The 18871-nt window shown below is 34.9% G+C and overlaps 1 protein-coding gene across 1 annotated transcript in view; it reads right to left on the bottom strand.

Moving 5' to 3' along the window:
- Positions 1 to 46: 46 nt before the first annotated feature.
- Positions 47 to 18871, bottom strand: part of LOC143245805 (cell adhesion molecule Dscam1-like) — a 73253-nt gene continuing 54428 nt past the window's right edge. The window contains exons 17-26 of the mRNA XM_076492058.1: positions 17541 to 17781; positions 16022 to 16120; positions 15415 to 15600; positions 14000 to 14290; positions 12373 to 12531; positions 11986 to 12230; positions 11794 to 11875; positions 10906 to 11089; positions 2883 to 3007; positions 47 to 138 (exon numbers count right to left, since the gene is read on the bottom strand). Coding sequence (XP_076348173.1) covers positions 47 to 138; positions 2883 to 3007; positions 10906 to 11089; positions 11794 to 11875; positions 11986 to 12230; positions 12373 to 12531; positions 14000 to 14290; positions 15415 to 15600; positions 16022 to 16120; positions 17541 to 17781 — 1704 coding nt within the window. The remainder of the gene's footprint in view (positions 139 to 2882; positions 3008 to 10905; positions 11090 to 11793; positions 11876 to 11985; positions 12231 to 12372; positions 12532 to 13999; positions 14291 to 15414; positions 15601 to 16021; positions 16121 to 17540; positions 17782 to 18871) is intronic.

Here is an 18871-nt window from a genome sequence, read left to right on the forward strand (position 1 = left end):
AAAGAGAAACAACAGTCGGTTTAAAACGTCGTATCCAAAGAAGGCATCAGTCGAAGGTCAGAGGCATGTAGAGGTGGATAGAGAGTAACTTGTCTCCCGAAGGCAAAGTGGTAGGTGTCTCCCTTCTTTCCAAGAATTCTGGAAGAGTATAAATGTCAGGTTATCGGATAATAATGAAAATGGTTTAAGCGTTTTGATTAAGATCATAATTGGGGCTATACAAAAGGTTAAAAGCCTTGTATTAAAACGATTTTCAATATACAAACCAATAAGTCAGAGTTTGACTAGACGTGGCGACATGGACTGTAACCACGTGTTGAAGCTCTATAATTATATAACGTATTAAAACCTCTGTATAACATATGTAAGAATACTTATCGAAACTGAAATTGTTTTAACCTCAGATGTTATATTACAAGACATTTTGACAAAACACGGAGGTCGAAACCGGAAATCACTATTCTAATTTAAAAAAAAGGGTTAATATTACATATATATATTTATAATATGCAATATAATATAATATAATATAAATACATATATAGTAAATTAAGTCTCACATAACAAAATGAATCCAGATAACAGATTGAGTTACATATAACAAAATGAATCCAGATAACAGATTGAGTTACATATAACAAAATGAATCCAGATAACAGATTAAGTTACATATAACAAAATGAATCCAGATAACAGATTAAGTTACATATAATAAAATGAATCCAGATAACAGATTAAGTTTACATATAATAAAATGAATCCAGATAACAGATTAAGTTACATATAACGAAATGAATCCAGATAACAGATTAAGCTACATATTACAAAATGAATCCAGATAACAGATTAATCAACTGTTACAGAGTAAGTTACGCTACATAAAACACAAGTAGTTCTTACAATAATTACAATCCAAAGTAAAAATGAAATGAAGCTCGTTACGCATCTAACCAAAACGATGAATATTTTTTATCTTCTTTCCACATTATTTTAAATTAATTATTTGACAATACGATGTTTACAATTCTTAAGAAAGCCAAATCACATCTAACGCTCGCTCTGAAAATGTAATAACAGAAGACAACATGCCACTGATGTTGTGTGAACTATTCGAGATAAAATTTGTCTGAAATAGTAAGACACATCAACATAAACATATTTCTGTTGAAATTTTTAAATCATGAATATGAATATGTTCTCAAAAAACTGGCACAACTGTAACGACAATAATTATTACATGTCAATTAATCTATGTTATGGTTATTTGATAATTATATACTGTTCTCTAGTAAACACTAGTCTGCTTTGCACGTGGAATCTACGCTATGGTTATTTGATAATTATATACTGTTCTCTAGTAATCACTAGTCTGCTTTGCACGTGGAACCTACGCTATGGTTATTTGATAATTATATACTGTTCTCTAGTAATCACTAGTCTGCTTTTGCACGTGGAACCTACGCTATGGTTATTTGATAATTATATACTGTTCTGTAGTAAACACTAGTCGCTTTGCACGTGGAATCTACGCTATGGTTATTTGATAATTATATACTGTTCTCTAGTAAACACTAGTCTGCTTTGCACGTGGAATCTATGTTATGGTTATTTGATAATTATATACTGTTCTCTAGTAAACACTAGTCGCTTTGCACGTGGAATCTACGCTATGGTTATTTGATAATTATATACTGTTCTATAGTAAACACTAGTCTGCTTTGCACGTGGAATCTACGCTGTGGTTATTTGATAATTATATACTGTTCTCTAGTAAACACTAGTCTGCTTGGCACGTGGAATCTACGCTATGGTTATTTGATAATTATATACTGTTCTCTAGTAAACACTAGTCTGCTTTGCACGTGGAATCTATGTTATGGTTATTTGATAATTATATACTGTTCTCTAGTAAACACTAGTCGCTTTGCACGTGGAATCTACGCTATGGTTATTTGATAATTATATACTGTTCTCTAGTAAACACTAGTCTGCTTTGCAATGTGGAATCTACGCTGTGGTTATTTGATAATTATATACTGTTCTCTAGTAAACACTAGTCTGCTTTGCACGTGGAATCTACGCTATGGTTATTTGATAATTATATACTGTTCTGTAGTAAACACTAGTCGGCTTTGCACGTGGAATCTATGTTATGGTTATTTGATAATTATATGCTGTTCTCTAGTAAACACTAGTCGCTTTGCACGTGGAATCTACGCTATGGTTATTTGATAATTATATACTGTTCTCTAGTAAACACTAGTCTGCTTTGCACGTGGAATCTATGTTATGGTTATTTGATAATTATATACAGTTCTCTTGTAAACACTAGTCTGCTGTGCATGTGGAGTCTATGTTATGGTTATTTGATAATTATATACTGTTCTCTTGTAAACACTAGTCGCTTTGTACGTGCAATCTATGCTAATTTCCCTAGCGAAGTGACTTATTTTTCAACGTTTTCATATTTTTTTTATAACGATCGATTAAACTGTCTCTATTAACATCATCTATATAATTATATTGATTTTTAGAAACACGGCGGTGCGAATCAATTAATATGGTTACTATAACTGTGACTTGAAAATTACCTACAGCGCTTTTGAATGACGCTCTTTGAGCCAGTCAGATTACTGGAACATGTATTAAGCTTGGTTTCTATGAAATATAGTAAGCAGCTGATAAAAGTGTTTTTGTGTTTGCTAAAATTGTAGCGCATAATAAATTTTCCCAAATTAATGGTATGAACACAAACTGTCATTGAACAATTGTATTTACCTAATTGTAAGTACAAATTAGAATAACTCGCAACACTTTTTGCATACTCTTGAGTTTTGTGTAAGTTTGAAAATCTTAACATCATTTATTATTTTTTCACGTACCAGGGTAGTCATCGAGAAGCTGGTCCCTATCACATTCTGTTTCACTGTCTTCCTCTTCATTCATTAGGTCAGGTATTCTGGTGCTGTAGAGATACCTAGCCTCGATCTTCGGGTACCTAGCGTATCTGAAATTAAGATTGTACTAACAATTAGGCTCAGTACTCTGGTTTTGAAGAGTTACCTACTATGTCAGCCATCTGGTGTGTGTGTGTGTGTGTGTGTGTTACACCTGGAACTAAAAATATTACACACAACTTCGGCTTATTAAGTTGATGATGAAAAAAGATGCTTAGCTTCGGTAATCGGGTTTTTAGTACAACTAAAATTAAAAAGGCTTATGAAGGTTAGGCTTATATTCTGGTGTTGCACCTGGAAATAACACTTAGATTAAAAGTTCAGTGTATTTTTTGATGCTGTATAAAGACACTGGTTTCAATATTTGACCTTGTGCTCTTGTTCCTACTTATCTCTGTCATGTATCCTCTCTCTCATAACTACACTACATGGTCAACAGTATGTGGACACCCGACCATCACACCCATATATGCTTGTTGAACATCTCATTCCAAAACCACGAGCAGTAATATGGAGTTGGTTCCTCTTTTGCTCTTATAACAGCCTCCACTCTCCTGGGAAGACTTTTCATTAGATTTTAGAACATGGACGCGAGAATTTGCTCCTATTCAGCCACAAGAGCGTCACTGAGGTGGAGCACTGATGTCGAGCGAGAAGGCCTGGCTCGCAGTCGGCGTTCTTATTCATCTTAAAATTTTTCGATGGGATTGAAGTCAGGGCTCTGTGCAAGCCAGTCATGTTCTTCCACACCAACCTCGGCAAACCATGTCTTTATGGACTTCGCTTTGTGCACGGGGGCATTGTCATGCTGAAACAAAAAAGGGCTTTCCCAAACTGTTGCCACAAAGTTGGAAGCACACATTTCTCCATAATGTCATTGTATGCTGTAGCATGAATATTTCCCTTCACTGGAACTAAAGATTTTAGCCCAAACATGAAAAACAGCTCAGATGATTGTTCCTCTTCTGCAAAACTTTACACTTGACGTTCAGGTAGATAGCATTCTCCTGGCATCCGCCAAACCCAGATTCGTCCATCAGACTGCCAGATAGTGAAGCATGATTCATCACTCCAAAGAACGCGTTTCCATTGCTCCAGAGTTCAATGGCATTGTGCTTCACACCACTTCAACCGACGCTTGGTATTGTGCATGGTGATCTTAGGCTTGTGTGTAGCTGCTCGGCCATGGAAATACATTTCATGAAGCTCCTGACAAACAATTATTGTGCTAACGTTCCTTCCAGAGGCAGTTTGGAATCGGTAGTCAGTGTTGCAACTGTGGACAGACGATTTTTACGCGCTAGGAGCTTCAGCACTTGGTGGTCCCGTTCTGTGAGCTTGTGTGGCCTACCGCTTCGTGGCTGAGCTGTTGTTGCTCCTAGACGTTTCCACTTCACAATAACTGCATTTACAGTTGACCAGAGCAGCTCTATAAGGGCTGAAATTTGACGAACTGACTTGTTGGAAAGGTGGCATCCTATGACAGTGCCACGTTGAAAATCATTGAGCTCTTCAGTACAACCCATTCTACTGCCAATGTTTGTCAGTGGAGATTGCATGGCTGTATGCTTGTTTTTATGCACCTGTTAGCAATGGGTGTGACTAAAATAGCCCAACCCACTAATTAGATGGGGTGCCCACATACTTTTGGCCACGTAGTGTATCTACACACACACACACACACATGTATTCATAAATATGATGTAATTGATATTTTTTTTATTAACATAATGTCCGAATATGAAGCGTAACAAGTCTATGTAAATCGTCAAAACTTTCGGTCAGAACAAACTCTTTACATATCAGATACATAAGAACTAGAAACGTTAGGCCTATCATTCTAGTTTTGTAAAGGTGTGATAAAATCACTAAATTAGTCTAGAATTAATAATCAGATATCACTTTACTACCTGTTTCTTTCGATACACACATCTTTTATGTGAAGCTGGATTTCTAAAATTATTTTTGGATATTTTGTTTTATAATTTAGAGTAGAACGTATGAAACATCCGATCGACAGATGTCACGACTTGATAGAACATCTCTTAAAAGACCGTAGTAGAAATTTCTCATAAAAGTATAATGGAATCTAAACACGTTATGAAAAGTTATAAAAGTAAATTTTCTGAAGTTAGTCTGAAGTCAAACGATAGAGCTGTAATTCATTATTGCTGTGGTAATGCTAGTTTTAACGTCATCATTGTTTTGTGTAGATAACCTTGGATCCATAGCTGTATATCCTTTTGACTAGATATAGGCCTAACGTTTTGAAATTTGACTCATGGAACAAATATCTGTATTTCAAACCTAGAATAAAATCAAAGAGCGGATAGTAGTTGGATTATTTTCTGGAAACATAATATGAAGTAGCATATAATATTTGCAAGAATTTTTACCTTTCCTAATTTGTTTTTCAAAATTCGAGGGCAATTCTGTCTATCCGTCTCTTAAGTTTTAAGATATACTTGAGAGAAGGCAGCCTGTCAACACCTTTATGTTCGATTTTTAAATACGACTGAGTATTCTGCCATTTGAAACAAAACAAGTTAAGCCTTTTATATAATTGAATATGACAATTTAGATAACAGGCTTCAATATAAGAATCTCCGTCTAGTTTTACATACATAATGTTGAACAAAGGTTAGGCCTAGCATCTTCGTAATTGTTTTTTTAAAGACAGTTTAGACAGAACATCATCTTGGTAGTTACCATTATCTTCATTGTTATATGTGATTATGTGCACTTTTATGCCATTTTGATCATGGGAATGTAATAATGAGTTTTCACTGGTGTCCAGAATTGTATCTACAGGTAGTTTGTATAAAACATAATATTTTAATGAAATTGTAATGATTAAATATGTTTAATGATCAAAGATTACTTATCCACTGTAATTAAAAGGCTAATGTTTAATGATCAAAGAGCACTTATCCACTGTAGTTAAAAAGGCTAATGTTTAATGATCAAAGATTACTTATCCACTGTAATTAAAAGGCTAATGTTTAATGATCAAAGAGCACTTATCCACTGTAATTAAAAGGCTAATGTTTAATGATCAAAGAGCACTTATCCACTGTAATTAAAAGGCTAATGTTTAATGATCAAAGAGCACTTATCCACTGTAATTAAAAGGCTAATGTTGAATGATCAAAGAGCACTTATCCACTGTAATTAAAAGGCTAATGTTGAATGATCAAAGAGCACTTATCCACTGTAATTAAAAGGCTAATGTTGAATGATCAAAGAGCACTTATCCACTGTAATTAAAAGGCTAATGTTGAATGATCAAAGAGCACTTATCCACTGTAATTAAAAGGCTAATGTTGAATGATCAAAGAGCACTAATCCACTGTAATTAAAAGGCTAATGTTGAATGATCAAAGAGCACTTATCCACTGTAATTAAAAGGCTAATGTTGAATGATCAAAGAGCACTTATCCACTGTAATTAAAAGGCTAATGTTGAATGATCAAAGAGCACTTATCCACTGTAATTAAAAGGCTAATGTTGAATGATCAAAGAGCACTTATCCACTGTAATTAAAAGGCTAATGTTGAATGATCAAAGAGCACTTATCCACTGTAATTAAAAGGCTAATGTTGAATGATCAAAGAGCACTTATCCACTGTAATTAAAAGGCTAATGTTGAATGATCAAAGAGCACTTATCCACTGTAATTAAAAGGCTAATGTTGAATGATCAAAGAGCACTAATCCACTGTAATTAAAAGGCTAATGTTGAATGATCAAAGAGCACTTATCCACTGTAATTAAAAGGCTAATGTTGAATGATCAAAGAGCACTTATCCACTGTAATTAAAAGGCTAATGTTGAATGATCAAAGAGCACTTATCCACTGTAATTAAAAGGCTAATGTTGAATGATCAAAGAGCACTTATCCACTGTAATTAAAGGACTAATGTTTAATGATCACAGAACACTTATTCAATGTAATTGACAGGCTAATGTTGAATGATCAAAGATTATTTATTCAATGTAATTGAAGGACTACTATTTTGTTGGTCATTCATCAGTTTTACCTGTTTCAGAATTTTGTTCAAACCTATACAAGGACTGTTTGCACTTCGCCATCCTGAACTTTGAATGTATAGACTAGATGGAAGGTGACTTACTCAAAATCACGCACTGCAATGTCTTTTGATTTTCCAATCAAATAGTATTATCTACAAGCAAACAATAGTTCTTGGAAACTTCTTTAAAACAAATATTAGGCTTAGCAATGTGAAGGTAAATTCCTTTAGACTTTTAATATTGTATGTGCTAATTTCACCATGTACATCCTCTTTGAGCATCTTGCACATGTGAATGTAATATTGAGCTTTCAGTGGTGTTCTGGAAACTCAGCAATAGCTCATGAGGGTCAACAAGTGCATAGTAATTCCTGGACACTTGGTTTTAGCTGTCCCATCCTCTAAATTAAAGTGAAGCTATCAAGTACATCAAGGCCAGTAATTTCTATTGGTATAATTACCAAGCTTCTTTTAAACTTATCTAAATATAACTCTTTCTAAAGGCCAACCAAACTTTTAAAAAATAAACCTGTTTTAGTCAAAGGTAACTCCTATCCTGTTAAAATATATATTTGTGTCCCCTAGTCCTACTATTTTCACTATTAAGTATGAAAAAGTGTGCATGAGTGCTATCAATTCACTTAACAATCTTAAACACGTAAATCAGATCATTTCTTCTTTATTCAAGACAACACAGTTTCAGAGATCTTAACCTCTCCTTGTATGACAACCCCTACATCCAAGAGATATCTTCCTTTCCACACTTTCCAACAAACAATTCAGTGTCCTTCCTTAATTATGTTACCCAAGATTGAACACATTACTCCAAATGAGGTCTGAACAATGTCTTATACAATAAAATTAGACTTGTACTGAACTTTTCTGTGGACACAACTTAAAATCCTATTTGCCATACCATTAGCAACAGCACACTGCCTGGATGGCTTTAGAGAATGATAAACCATTATACCAATATCCCTTTCTTCCATAACACTGTTAATGCTATCCCCATTCAAATGATAACCCACACGTATTATCTTGCATTTATTATAATTAAAACCCATCTGACATTTATTTACCCAACTCCCTAAATGATCAGAATTCTTTTGTAAATCAGCATCATCCTCTTCACAGCCAGCAACACCCAAGATCTTAATATCAACTGCAAAGTTAAGTAATTTATTGACTGTTCTTTCATCTGTGTCATTAATGTAAATCAAAAAGAGCAAAGGTCCTAAGACTGACCCTTGACATTAACCCAGTTTGACTGAACTCAGTTTGTTACAGACTTCAGTGTTTTTCTGTCAAGCCACTTTTCTATCCAATTAGTTAAATTAACCCCAGTAGCTAAAACCCTTTGCAAGCCTCTTATATTACACCTTGTCAAATGGATTCTGAAAATATAGTTACACCAAATCCCCACTCTTCCTCTCATCTACACAAGCAGTAACATTTTCAAACAATGTCAAGAGATTTGTAAGATAAGAATTCCCTGACTGAAACCCTGTTGACTATCCAACAACATTCTAAATTTTGTTAAATGACTTTGCAAAGCATGTTTTAACAGATTTTTCAAAACTTCCTCATAACTGAAATAAGAGTGGTGGCTCTATTATTATTGGGACAATGCTTATTACCTCTCCTGAAAAGGGACATTATTTAACTTCCAATTGTCTCATACCTGCCCACTATTTGAGGACTTACAAACAAGAGGAAATCATTAACAGCTGCAGCACTTGAAATTTTGTTTAGGCAGGATTAGAGTAAACTGATTTATAAGACCTTTGTTTTCATTTTTTTATCAGCTGTATTTTTGACTGCCAGCAAAATGAAGCAATACCAGTCAAGAGATGACAGAGCTTGTGTGCTTAAAGTTTGCAGATGACAAAAAAAAAAACCAATAACATTAGAACTGTTCTATAAGCCATTCAGCCATGGCTAAAATAATAGCAAGTGAAAAATATTATCTGGCTCAAAAGCTTTATCATTTTTTAAACTTCCCGATTTGTTTGTAACCAGCATCTTGCTTCCCTTTATCAACTGTTTAAGATGTGGAATAACACTTAAATATTTGTTAGTTAAAAATTCCAAAGTAAAATAAAAATTTATTAACCTATCCATCTCATAATCATCAGATACTAGACTTCCTTTATCATCCCTCAAGTCTAAGTGTTTTTAACCTTAAGGTATTTGAAGAAATCCTTACTATTAATTTTTTCAGTCAATCTTTTCTTATACATCATTTTGATGTCATAATTTCACGTTTCATCAACATTCTTAACATTCTATAACCTTCCAAGTCTTCTTTCATAACAGTTAATTTAATTTTTCTAAATTTATGATGGTTTTTCTGTAATTTTATCTTCTTATACTCTCCACCCTTTTCTTTCTATGAAGAACATATTTATCTTCAGTATATGTAAACTTTTTACACATTCAATCAGGATCTCCAAGTAACTCAGCTTCCCAACTGACAACAGATAAGTGTTATTGTATTCCTTCATAAGTATGGCATTGTGGTGGATTTCCCTTACTAGATACCTAAGAGATCTTGAATTGGTGAACAAGAAGCTTTTATCTAGGTCCAGTATTACATACACCTTGTACAATGGTGTCTTAGCGAGTGATGTGTGTGTGTGTGTGTGTACTAATGCAACATCAAATTTCTGACGTCTTACGAATCTTTAATTCATTATATATATACAGTATTTGACCTAATTATGGTAACAGTGAATATAATACATGTAAAATGTAAATGTTATGAGATTTCTCCCTCGGTTATTTTATGTTACAGCCTTGAGTTGATAGTGTACACAGTGATTGGCTACCATCCAACCAATCAGACAGTAACACATCAGCTTAGTGCTCAAAAAAGTACAATCATACAACAGTAACAGTGTTCAGTCTTGATTTCCAGATCTAAAGTACTACATGACAATTATATATAATTCAAAATTTTGACTGGTAAAGGATAACCCATACGATAAACTGTGACAAGATTCCGTGTTTCAGTATTTGCTGTCTACTCTCACTCGAAAGAGGATATATACAACAGAAATCTTTAGTAACAGAAAGGGTCGAGGTTGGAAACTGAAGCTCTCCAAAACGAATGTGTATCAAGGTATGTTCTTTTTGAAATCGAGTACATATTTTGCCAAAAAACGTTGCAGCAAATGCCATCTCGAACAGTAAGACACACAAGTTTAAATAATTAAAAAAAATGAACAAACAAGACCTAATCAAAAACAAGTAAAGAACAGATTTTTTGTGACTGCTTTTGAAATTATTGTAGAATTCCAAGAAATTGTCATTAATAAATGGACTTAGCTGTGAACCAATAAAAACAAGTGTTAATCATAATGATTCTTCTTTGCCGTTTTAATAAAAAATTATACATGTTACATAGAAAAAGCCAATAAACATATCTCTCACTCTTCCAACTCTTTTGACTACATTGAAACTCGAAATTTCAAAACACTGCCAAAGATAGGCTTCGTTATATAACTGAAACTATAAAACAAGCATCACAATAGATCGTACAAAGTGCTTCTGAAGAAAGTTAAGCCTACTTCACGACATCTGATAGGATCATTTCGCGATCCTGTTTTAATTTTATGTTCCACTTTTGTATTTATTTTCTGGACTATCAGAAACAATACATTTTACGTTCTCATTTCAAGGCAAGACCATGGTAACTGATAACCAGTAAAATAACGTTCGTACATGAATAGACTAAGTAGTAAAATCTTGGCTTTGTGTCCTTAGCGAGAATCAAAATGCTTGTAAACTATTCGTCATTTAATTATGACGTCATATCCTATATAATTTCTGTTTCTCCCACAAGCTCTGTTAAAAACGCTTGCTATTTGGTGATTCTGGGTTATGGATTGATTTCACCCGCCAATACAGCCCTCTTACCCATTCCAATAGAATTGATCATTGCCTGCACCTTGTTTGGAACCTCCATGCCACCTGGCGGTAGATGATGTCTTCCCATGAGGCAGATTGACTGTTAGGCTGTCGTCCAGGTCACTGTTAGACCAAGGGCTTGATAGCTGTGATTTATACTCTCGTAGCAGAGGTTGAGAGGTAGGCCGCTCTCCTTGGTTAAAAATTATAAATTAAATATTTGTAAATTTAATATCAGATATTCATTTCAAAGGTAAAACGTTATACATACCTACATAAGTTTACATGTAATAATATATTGAATCAGTAGGTTTAGATACACATTATATAGATTACTAGTTGACTGATGTAAAAAATGATTAGACCCCATTATCAGTTAATCAGTTTAAACTGAACAAGAACTATTTCCTTTTCGAAATAAACACGTTAACATTCTTTGAGTACTGAGCCGTTTATTTAGAGAATCCTTTAATGTCGTTCATATCGTTTCATGTGAGACCACTCAAAGTTTCCAAATTTAAAAATTAAAATGTTTGGCCAGTGTCATCAAGTGATTTACTTTGTACTGAGACCATGACCATCACAATGATAAACCCTCGATTTTAGGTTTATGACCCTTTAAACCTACTGCTCATCCATGTGAAACTAGTGGACAAAGAAGGACCAGAACGCGAATATTGTTTTGTGAATAATCAAGTTTGAAAGTCTGCGTTTAATGGCTTTACTTAAGTCGTACGAGTTCGCTAAAAACTTAAGATAAGAGTTTAGAATATTAATATTTTAGAACTAGCTTTTACATCTGTTATGAAAACCCTTACACGCTATAGAATAGAAATGACTGCTTTTTATTTTCAGTAAATCAAAGTACATTTATTTTTGTCAAACCTGCGGGTATACCTGGGAAACTGTATAGGTGACCAACGTCATGGGTCTGGATACTTCTTCTGTCATTGTGGCCGAGTCCACTGGAGTGGGCAGTCTTTAAAAAAGCAATACGAAAACGTAGGTTGGCTGACGTATTAACTACACTTAAATCAACGACCACAACTTCTGTTATGAGTTGAGTGGTAGAGAGTTACTTCTTCTTACCTGCCTCACCGCAAAGGGTACATCATAAATTCTCTTGTCGTCCGACAGAGGGCGTCCTTCGTTACTGCTGTCTCCGCTGCTCCGGTCTTCTCTTTGGCACACAGGCACTCTGCTAGTAGCGTAGGGGGAGGGATAATAAAGACTATCCTTAGCTCTACTGTATATGGGGTTGGTAGTGGGTTTCGTCTCCACTTCACACATCGGGACGGATTCAGTGGTCACTTCCTTTTGCACGCTTCTGGTGTCTAGGGAAATAAAGACAACAGTATATAGGCGTGTAGAAACACTGGTGGTTAATGGAAATAACAGTCACATATGTGTACATAGAGATAGACAATGTCTAGATGGTTGAAGTGGTGGAAGATGGCGTCAGATGATGTAGCATACCTTCATAATGATGCCCTCTCCCGTGCCTCCTTCGAGTAACACTACATACGACGACGACAACGATAATCAGGATAATACACGTCACGACAACGGGGACGATGATAGCCAGATTGGTATAGAATGGAGGGGAACTGACCCGTATAGTGGACGAAGGTTGTCCTGTAAAAGAACGGTAGACTTAAGAAGCTGAAAGAGATAGGTTAAAGGATAGATAAATGTCCTAAAACTGGAAGAAATAGATAAATGTCCTAAAACTGGAATTAAACTGGAAGAAATAGATAAATGTGCTAAAACTGGGATCAAACTGGAAGAAATAGATAAATGTCCTTAAACTGGGATCAAACTGGAAGAAATAGATAAATGTCCTTAAACTGGGATTAAACTGGAAGAAATAGATAAATGTCCTTAAACTGGGATCAAACTGGAAGAAATAGATAAATGTCCTTAAACTGGGATCAAACTGGAAGAGGTATTAAAAGGCGTGATAAATGTCCTAAAACTGGGATTAGAGCATTATATAAAGTATATTGATCGATCTCCATTATTACTGGTTCTCATGAGTTTCCTGTTTTATTTGTACCACTTGTCTTTAAAACGTATTGTCTTTCATCAGTAAATATTTATTTGGTTTAGCTCTAATGTCAGCAATATTACCTGCGTTTCTACATAAATTTTCGAAGTGTAAGAAACGAGATACAATATTGTGCATTGAATAATGTTTACATGCTTGAAAGGCTTAAGTTGGAGTGTGTGTATAATTCTCTGTATTGTAGGCTACACATATTGAACTTTGCCAGGGTAATTAAACACTTCAATAAGACGAATAGTCAGTTGTGTTCGTCCTGTGTGGTTTATAGCAAAAACAGCTCTTGACTCTCTGGTGATTATCTACTTTGATAAGTATCTCGATTCTTCATGAATAACCAGTTAGTTAATTTGTTAGTTCTTTCAAATGGGTAGGATAAAGGAGTACCCACTTTTACAACTTGAAAACTAAGACGTTTGAAGTTTAATCCGGGACATTAGTTGATGTCCATTTGACGTGTAATAGAACATTTGTTAAAGTTTGAGGTCAGTGCCTGGGACTTTGAATAATGAAGATATGAACAAAAAATCACAGCAAACGGAACAAACTATCAGAAGTCTTGATGTTTCGTTATCTTTAGAACAACATGAAACTGAGGAAGATCACGTGGATGTGTCGACACTGGTTACTATGATATTTTTGTTCTCTTAACTGCTACCAGTTCTTTGGACGAAAGTCATGTAAATTCAGAATTAATGAAAGGTTATCTTGGGACACGAAAAATTGTTTTCCTTATACGTAACTGTAAAACAAACATACACAAACCGCAAGTTTGTATGTACGTATCATAACATGAAACCAATGAACTTCCAGACTAGTTTGGGCGAAGATCCATCCACATTCTGCGAAATAGTTATGTGGACATACAACAGACAGTTCTATTATATCTATATAGTTTAACAAGATGTGGTTTGATTAATTTTCTTTAAGTGATTTGCTGGTCTTTAACTACACTCATAAAGAAAAGATTTCAAAATAAAAGTTATAGTTAAATTTTTTAAGTTGATCGTGTCAAAGTAAACTGGACAAATGTCTCTTTACCTGACACTGGTAGAGTAACAAAGCTGTAATCAGCACTGGTGGAACCTGCGTCATTGTGGGCTACGACACGAAGTTGATACCAGGTGGCGGGGTTCAGATTGCTTATTCGGTACGTCGACTGGCGAGGAAAGATCCTGTCGGTCACTGTTGTCCACTCCTGGCTGATTTCCGGTTTATACTGAACAACAAAGAATGATACTGGACAGCCCCCACTGTCCCACTCCGTGAAATGTAAAGTTGCAGTTGTTATGTTGACTCGAATAAATGCATGCTGGGAAGGAGACGATGGTGCTGACAAGAAGAAGAAATTGTAGTTGGTTTTGTTTTTGTTTTAATTGCGCGCTAAGCAACTCGTGCACCTTTCGCGCCAGTCGTTAGAGGATAGAGCAGTGCTTCGCAGATTATAAAGGGGGTATGAGGGCTTTTTTTAGACAGTAGGATATAGCCGGTCGGTGGTCTAGGGGATCTTTTGCCCCGCTGAAATAGTCAGTGGAAGAGAAAGCTGGACAGCCACTGTACTAAAGGGAATGCAGCTAATAAACACCACGCACAGTCGACGTTCAATCATATTTTCTTTATATTCGAAGAACTGCGTTAATCTAGCCTCCCGCTAGTACAGCGGTATGTCTTCGGATTTACCACGCTAAAATCAGGGGTTCGATTCCCCTCGGTGGGCTCAGCAGATAGCCCGATGTGGCTTTGCTATAAGAAACACACACGCGTTAATCTAATTTTATATCTTACAGGTTCATTCTGATATAAGACATACCACATGTTTATTTTACAAACTAAACACAACTATTGGAGTAACGTAACAGCAGGTTTTATAATAGAAAACTAATTCTTATTTGATCAAATAAACATTACTGATAAACGTAAGTTAACACGATTAATACGAGTGAAAAAAACGATGCTAGTAAGATTGTTTGTTTCTGAATTTTGCGCAAAGCTATTCGAGGGCTATCTGCTCTAGCCGTCCCTAATTTAGTAGTGTAAAATTAGAGGGAAGGCACCTAGTCATCATCACCCACCGCCAATTGTTGGCTACTCTTTTACTAACGAACAGTAGGATTCACCTCGACATATAACGCCGAAACGGCTAATAGGGCGAACATAGTTGATGTGATGGGGGTTCGAGCCCGCGACACTCAGACTGAACACCCTAACCACCTAGCCATACTTAGGAATAAAGAATTCCCTTACTTGAATAACACCTTTTGTGAGGTTTCTCTTCTTCGAATTATTTTGTACTACCCTGTAGACAACTTTAGTCATTTATTTAGTGCAAATCCACATCATACACTTCACTTTATAACCCCACATAACTATCAGTTCCTCCAGTTTCGTACATTATTATTTTTGACGTGAAACCACAAATACAACATCTATACGTTTAAAATTATTATAATAATTACCTGCACCTTTGGTCTTCGCGTGAACTATATCACTAGGTAGACTTTCCCCTACGTCGTTAAAAGCCACGATGAGGAAGTCATAACGTGTGCCACAATGGAGACCATAGATGGTATGCATCCGGGCATCGCTGAGTAGGCGTGTCTTAGTCCAGTCTTTCGTACCTCGCTTGTGACTCAGAATGAAACCTGTTAAAAACATAAGTGTGAGTAACAGTAGAATTGTAACTATTAGAATTCATTATACAATTCGAACTATTATCTAGCAGAGAATTACAGAAGTTTTTATTTAATTTCTAATCGTTTCTTTATATGAAAATAAATAATTTTAGGATTTGTTTTTGAAATGAAAACTTAATTAAAGCTCACAAGTGAAGAAGTGAGTTCACGTTTTTATTTATTTTAAAATATTACATTTTTTTTGTTAATACGTTGCGTGAGAAAAAGGTGGAAGCAGATTATTTTACAGCCAATCGAAATTATTTATTACAACACGAATTAAAAGAGACGCACGTGTTCTCTACTGAATAATTACCTATTTAGGCATTTAGCACACACCTGAACATCACACATCAACTAATCGAATGTACCTAAACTTTGTGATATTTACCAGAGACTGGTGCACTGTCAGCTGTTTGCAATGTCCATTTGACCTGGATAGAAGAGAAAGTTACAGATGTCACCGATAGTCTTGGAGTGGTTGGAGGATCTGAAAGGAAAAGTATAATAATATTAGAATGTTCATGATTTATCTCATAAAGTTCACTGTTTAAATACGTTATCTGATATAACTTTATGTTAACAAAACCTAACTGTAATCGGAAATCAGTGTGCAATAATTCCACAAAACCTGATAATAAACAGACGTTAGCTTACGATAACTCAGTAAAGCCTAACTGTAACCGGAAATCAGTGTGTGATAACAAAACCAAACTGTAACCGGAAATCAATGTGTGATAACTCAACAAAACCTAAGTGTAACTGGAGATCAGTGTGCAAGTGCAATAACTCAACAAAATCTAACTGTAACCGAACGTTAGTTTGCGATAACTCAACAAAATCTAACTGTAACCGAACGTTAGTTTGCGATAACTCAACAAAATCTAACTGTAACCGAACGTTAGTTTGCGATAACTCAACAAAATCTAACTGTAACCGGAAGTTAGTTTGCAATAACTCAACAAAACCTAACTGTAACCGGAAGTTAGTTTGCAATAACTCAACAAAACCTAACTGTAACCGGAAGTTAGTTTGCGATAACTCAACAAAACCTAACTGTAACCGGAAGTTAGTTTACGATAACTCAACAAAACCTAACTGTAACCGGAAGTTAGTTTACGATAACTCGACGAAACCTAACTGTAACCGGAAGTTAGTTTACGATAACTCAACAAAACCTAACTGTAACCGGAAATCAATATAAAATAACAAAAGTTGATTATATATAAATAACACTGTAAGATAATTATGTTATATTTGACTAGAATGGAAAGATCATTATATGATAAATCAACAAAACTATAACCAAATATCTTTGGACAGCAATAAGAAATTGTTCCTGTGGTCAAAAGTCAGAATAAAAGAAAGGAAACAAACCTTACTAAAGCTGCAACGAGATGACACTGTTACTAAAGGTCAATGTGATATGATTGAATACAACCTCAATTATTATGTTCGGATGTGTGATAATTCCATAAAAGTTCAGATAGAGATCAGGGTAAATTAATTTAAAATAGTTTTGTTTGTTTGTGAATGATATAAAAATACTGGTTCAACACAAACTATCAATGGGCCATTTACGATGGTTCCCGTAGTAATTTAACCCGGTTTTTTAGCTTTACGAGTCTTCAAGTTTACCCCTGAGACAAGGAGTGACGTAACCTAGTGAAAGTAACATAAAAATTAGAATCGGACTACAGTGCTTGGAAAGAAAAAAAAACAACACTTGAATGAAGGGGAAATAGTACAAAACAATCTCAAAATTAGAATCATTTTTCTTGCCAGTGTTCACTTGACCCCTAGAATCGCGCGAGTATTAGAATAGAACAACTGTGTTATAAGGTTCGTCGGATGTATAGTCGCCAAGACATTCTTATCCATTGGGTTCGAACACAGGCCAGTTTACTTACCATTGTCTAAGGTGAGTACAATAACCTCGTCCGATGGGGGGCCTGCCCCCTTACTGTTAAAAGCTTGGACAACAACGCTGTAACGAGTGAGTCTTCGGAGGTTTTTCAGAACGCACGTGAGGTGTTGGTTGAGTTCGTCAGCGTTTAAAGTTTTATAAGTGTAAGAATCGACTGTTCCATGTACCTTGTAACCCACGTAATATCCTTTTATTGGTCCGTAGGTCAGGTGGGGCTGAAGAGGCTGAAGGGAGAGAAACTTATTATAACAATATTATAAACTTGCTAACAATAAAGGGTTGTTTTATCTGAACCAATCTGTACAGAAGTAAAGAGTTGACAAATTCTATGATACCATTCAGTGCTTTAACATACAAGTGTAGTGTGAGATCACGATATAATAATTACTATAATTAGTTCATGGTTAGTGTTTATTACTACACTATGATCACGATATAATAATTACTATAATTAGTTCATGGTTAGTGTTTATTAGTACACTATGATCACGATATAATAATTACTATAATTAGTTCATGGTTAATGTTTATTACTACACTATGATCACGATATAATAATTACTATAATTAGTTCATGGTTAGTGTTTATTACTACACTATGATCACGATATAATAATTACTATAATTAGTTCATGGTTAGTGTTTATTACTACACTATGATCACAGCTCAAGGTGTTAGATATCAAGCTTTATTAGTACAATATATGCAAAGAAAGTAACAATAGTACTAGTACAATACCAACACAAGTTTAAATGGGAGGTAACAATAGCACTAGTACAATACCAACACAAGTTTAAATGGGAGGTAACAATAGTTTTAGTACAATACCGACACAAGTTTAAATGGGAGGTAACAATAGTTTTAGTACAATACCGACACAAGTTTAAATGGGAGGTAACAATAGTTTTAGTACAATACCAACACAAGTTTAAATGGGGGTAACAGTAGCACTAGTACAATACCGACACAAGTTTAAATGGAGGTAACAATAGTACTAGTACAATACCGACACAAGTTTAAATGGGAGGTAACAATAGTACTAGTACAATACCGACACAAGTTTAAATGGGAGGTAGCAATAGTACTAGTACAATACCGACACAAGTTTAAATGGGAGGTAACAATAGTTTTAGTACAATACCGACACAAGTTTAAATTGGAGGTAACAATAGTTTTAGTACAATACCGACACAAGTTTAAATTGGAGGTAACAATAGTTTTAGTACAATACCGACACAAGTTTAAATTGGAGGTAACAATAGTTTTAGTACAATACCGACACAAGTTTAAATTGGAGGTAACAATAGTTTTAG

The sequence above is a fragment of the Tachypleus tridentatus genome, chromosome 3 (genome assembly GCF_004210375.1).
Source record: "Tachypleus tridentatus isolate NWPU-2018 chromosome 3, ASM421037v1, whole genome shotgun sequence".
Classification (NCBI taxonomy): Eukaryota; Metazoa; Arthropoda; class Merostomata; order Xiphosura; family Limulidae; genus Tachypleus; species Tachypleus tridentatus.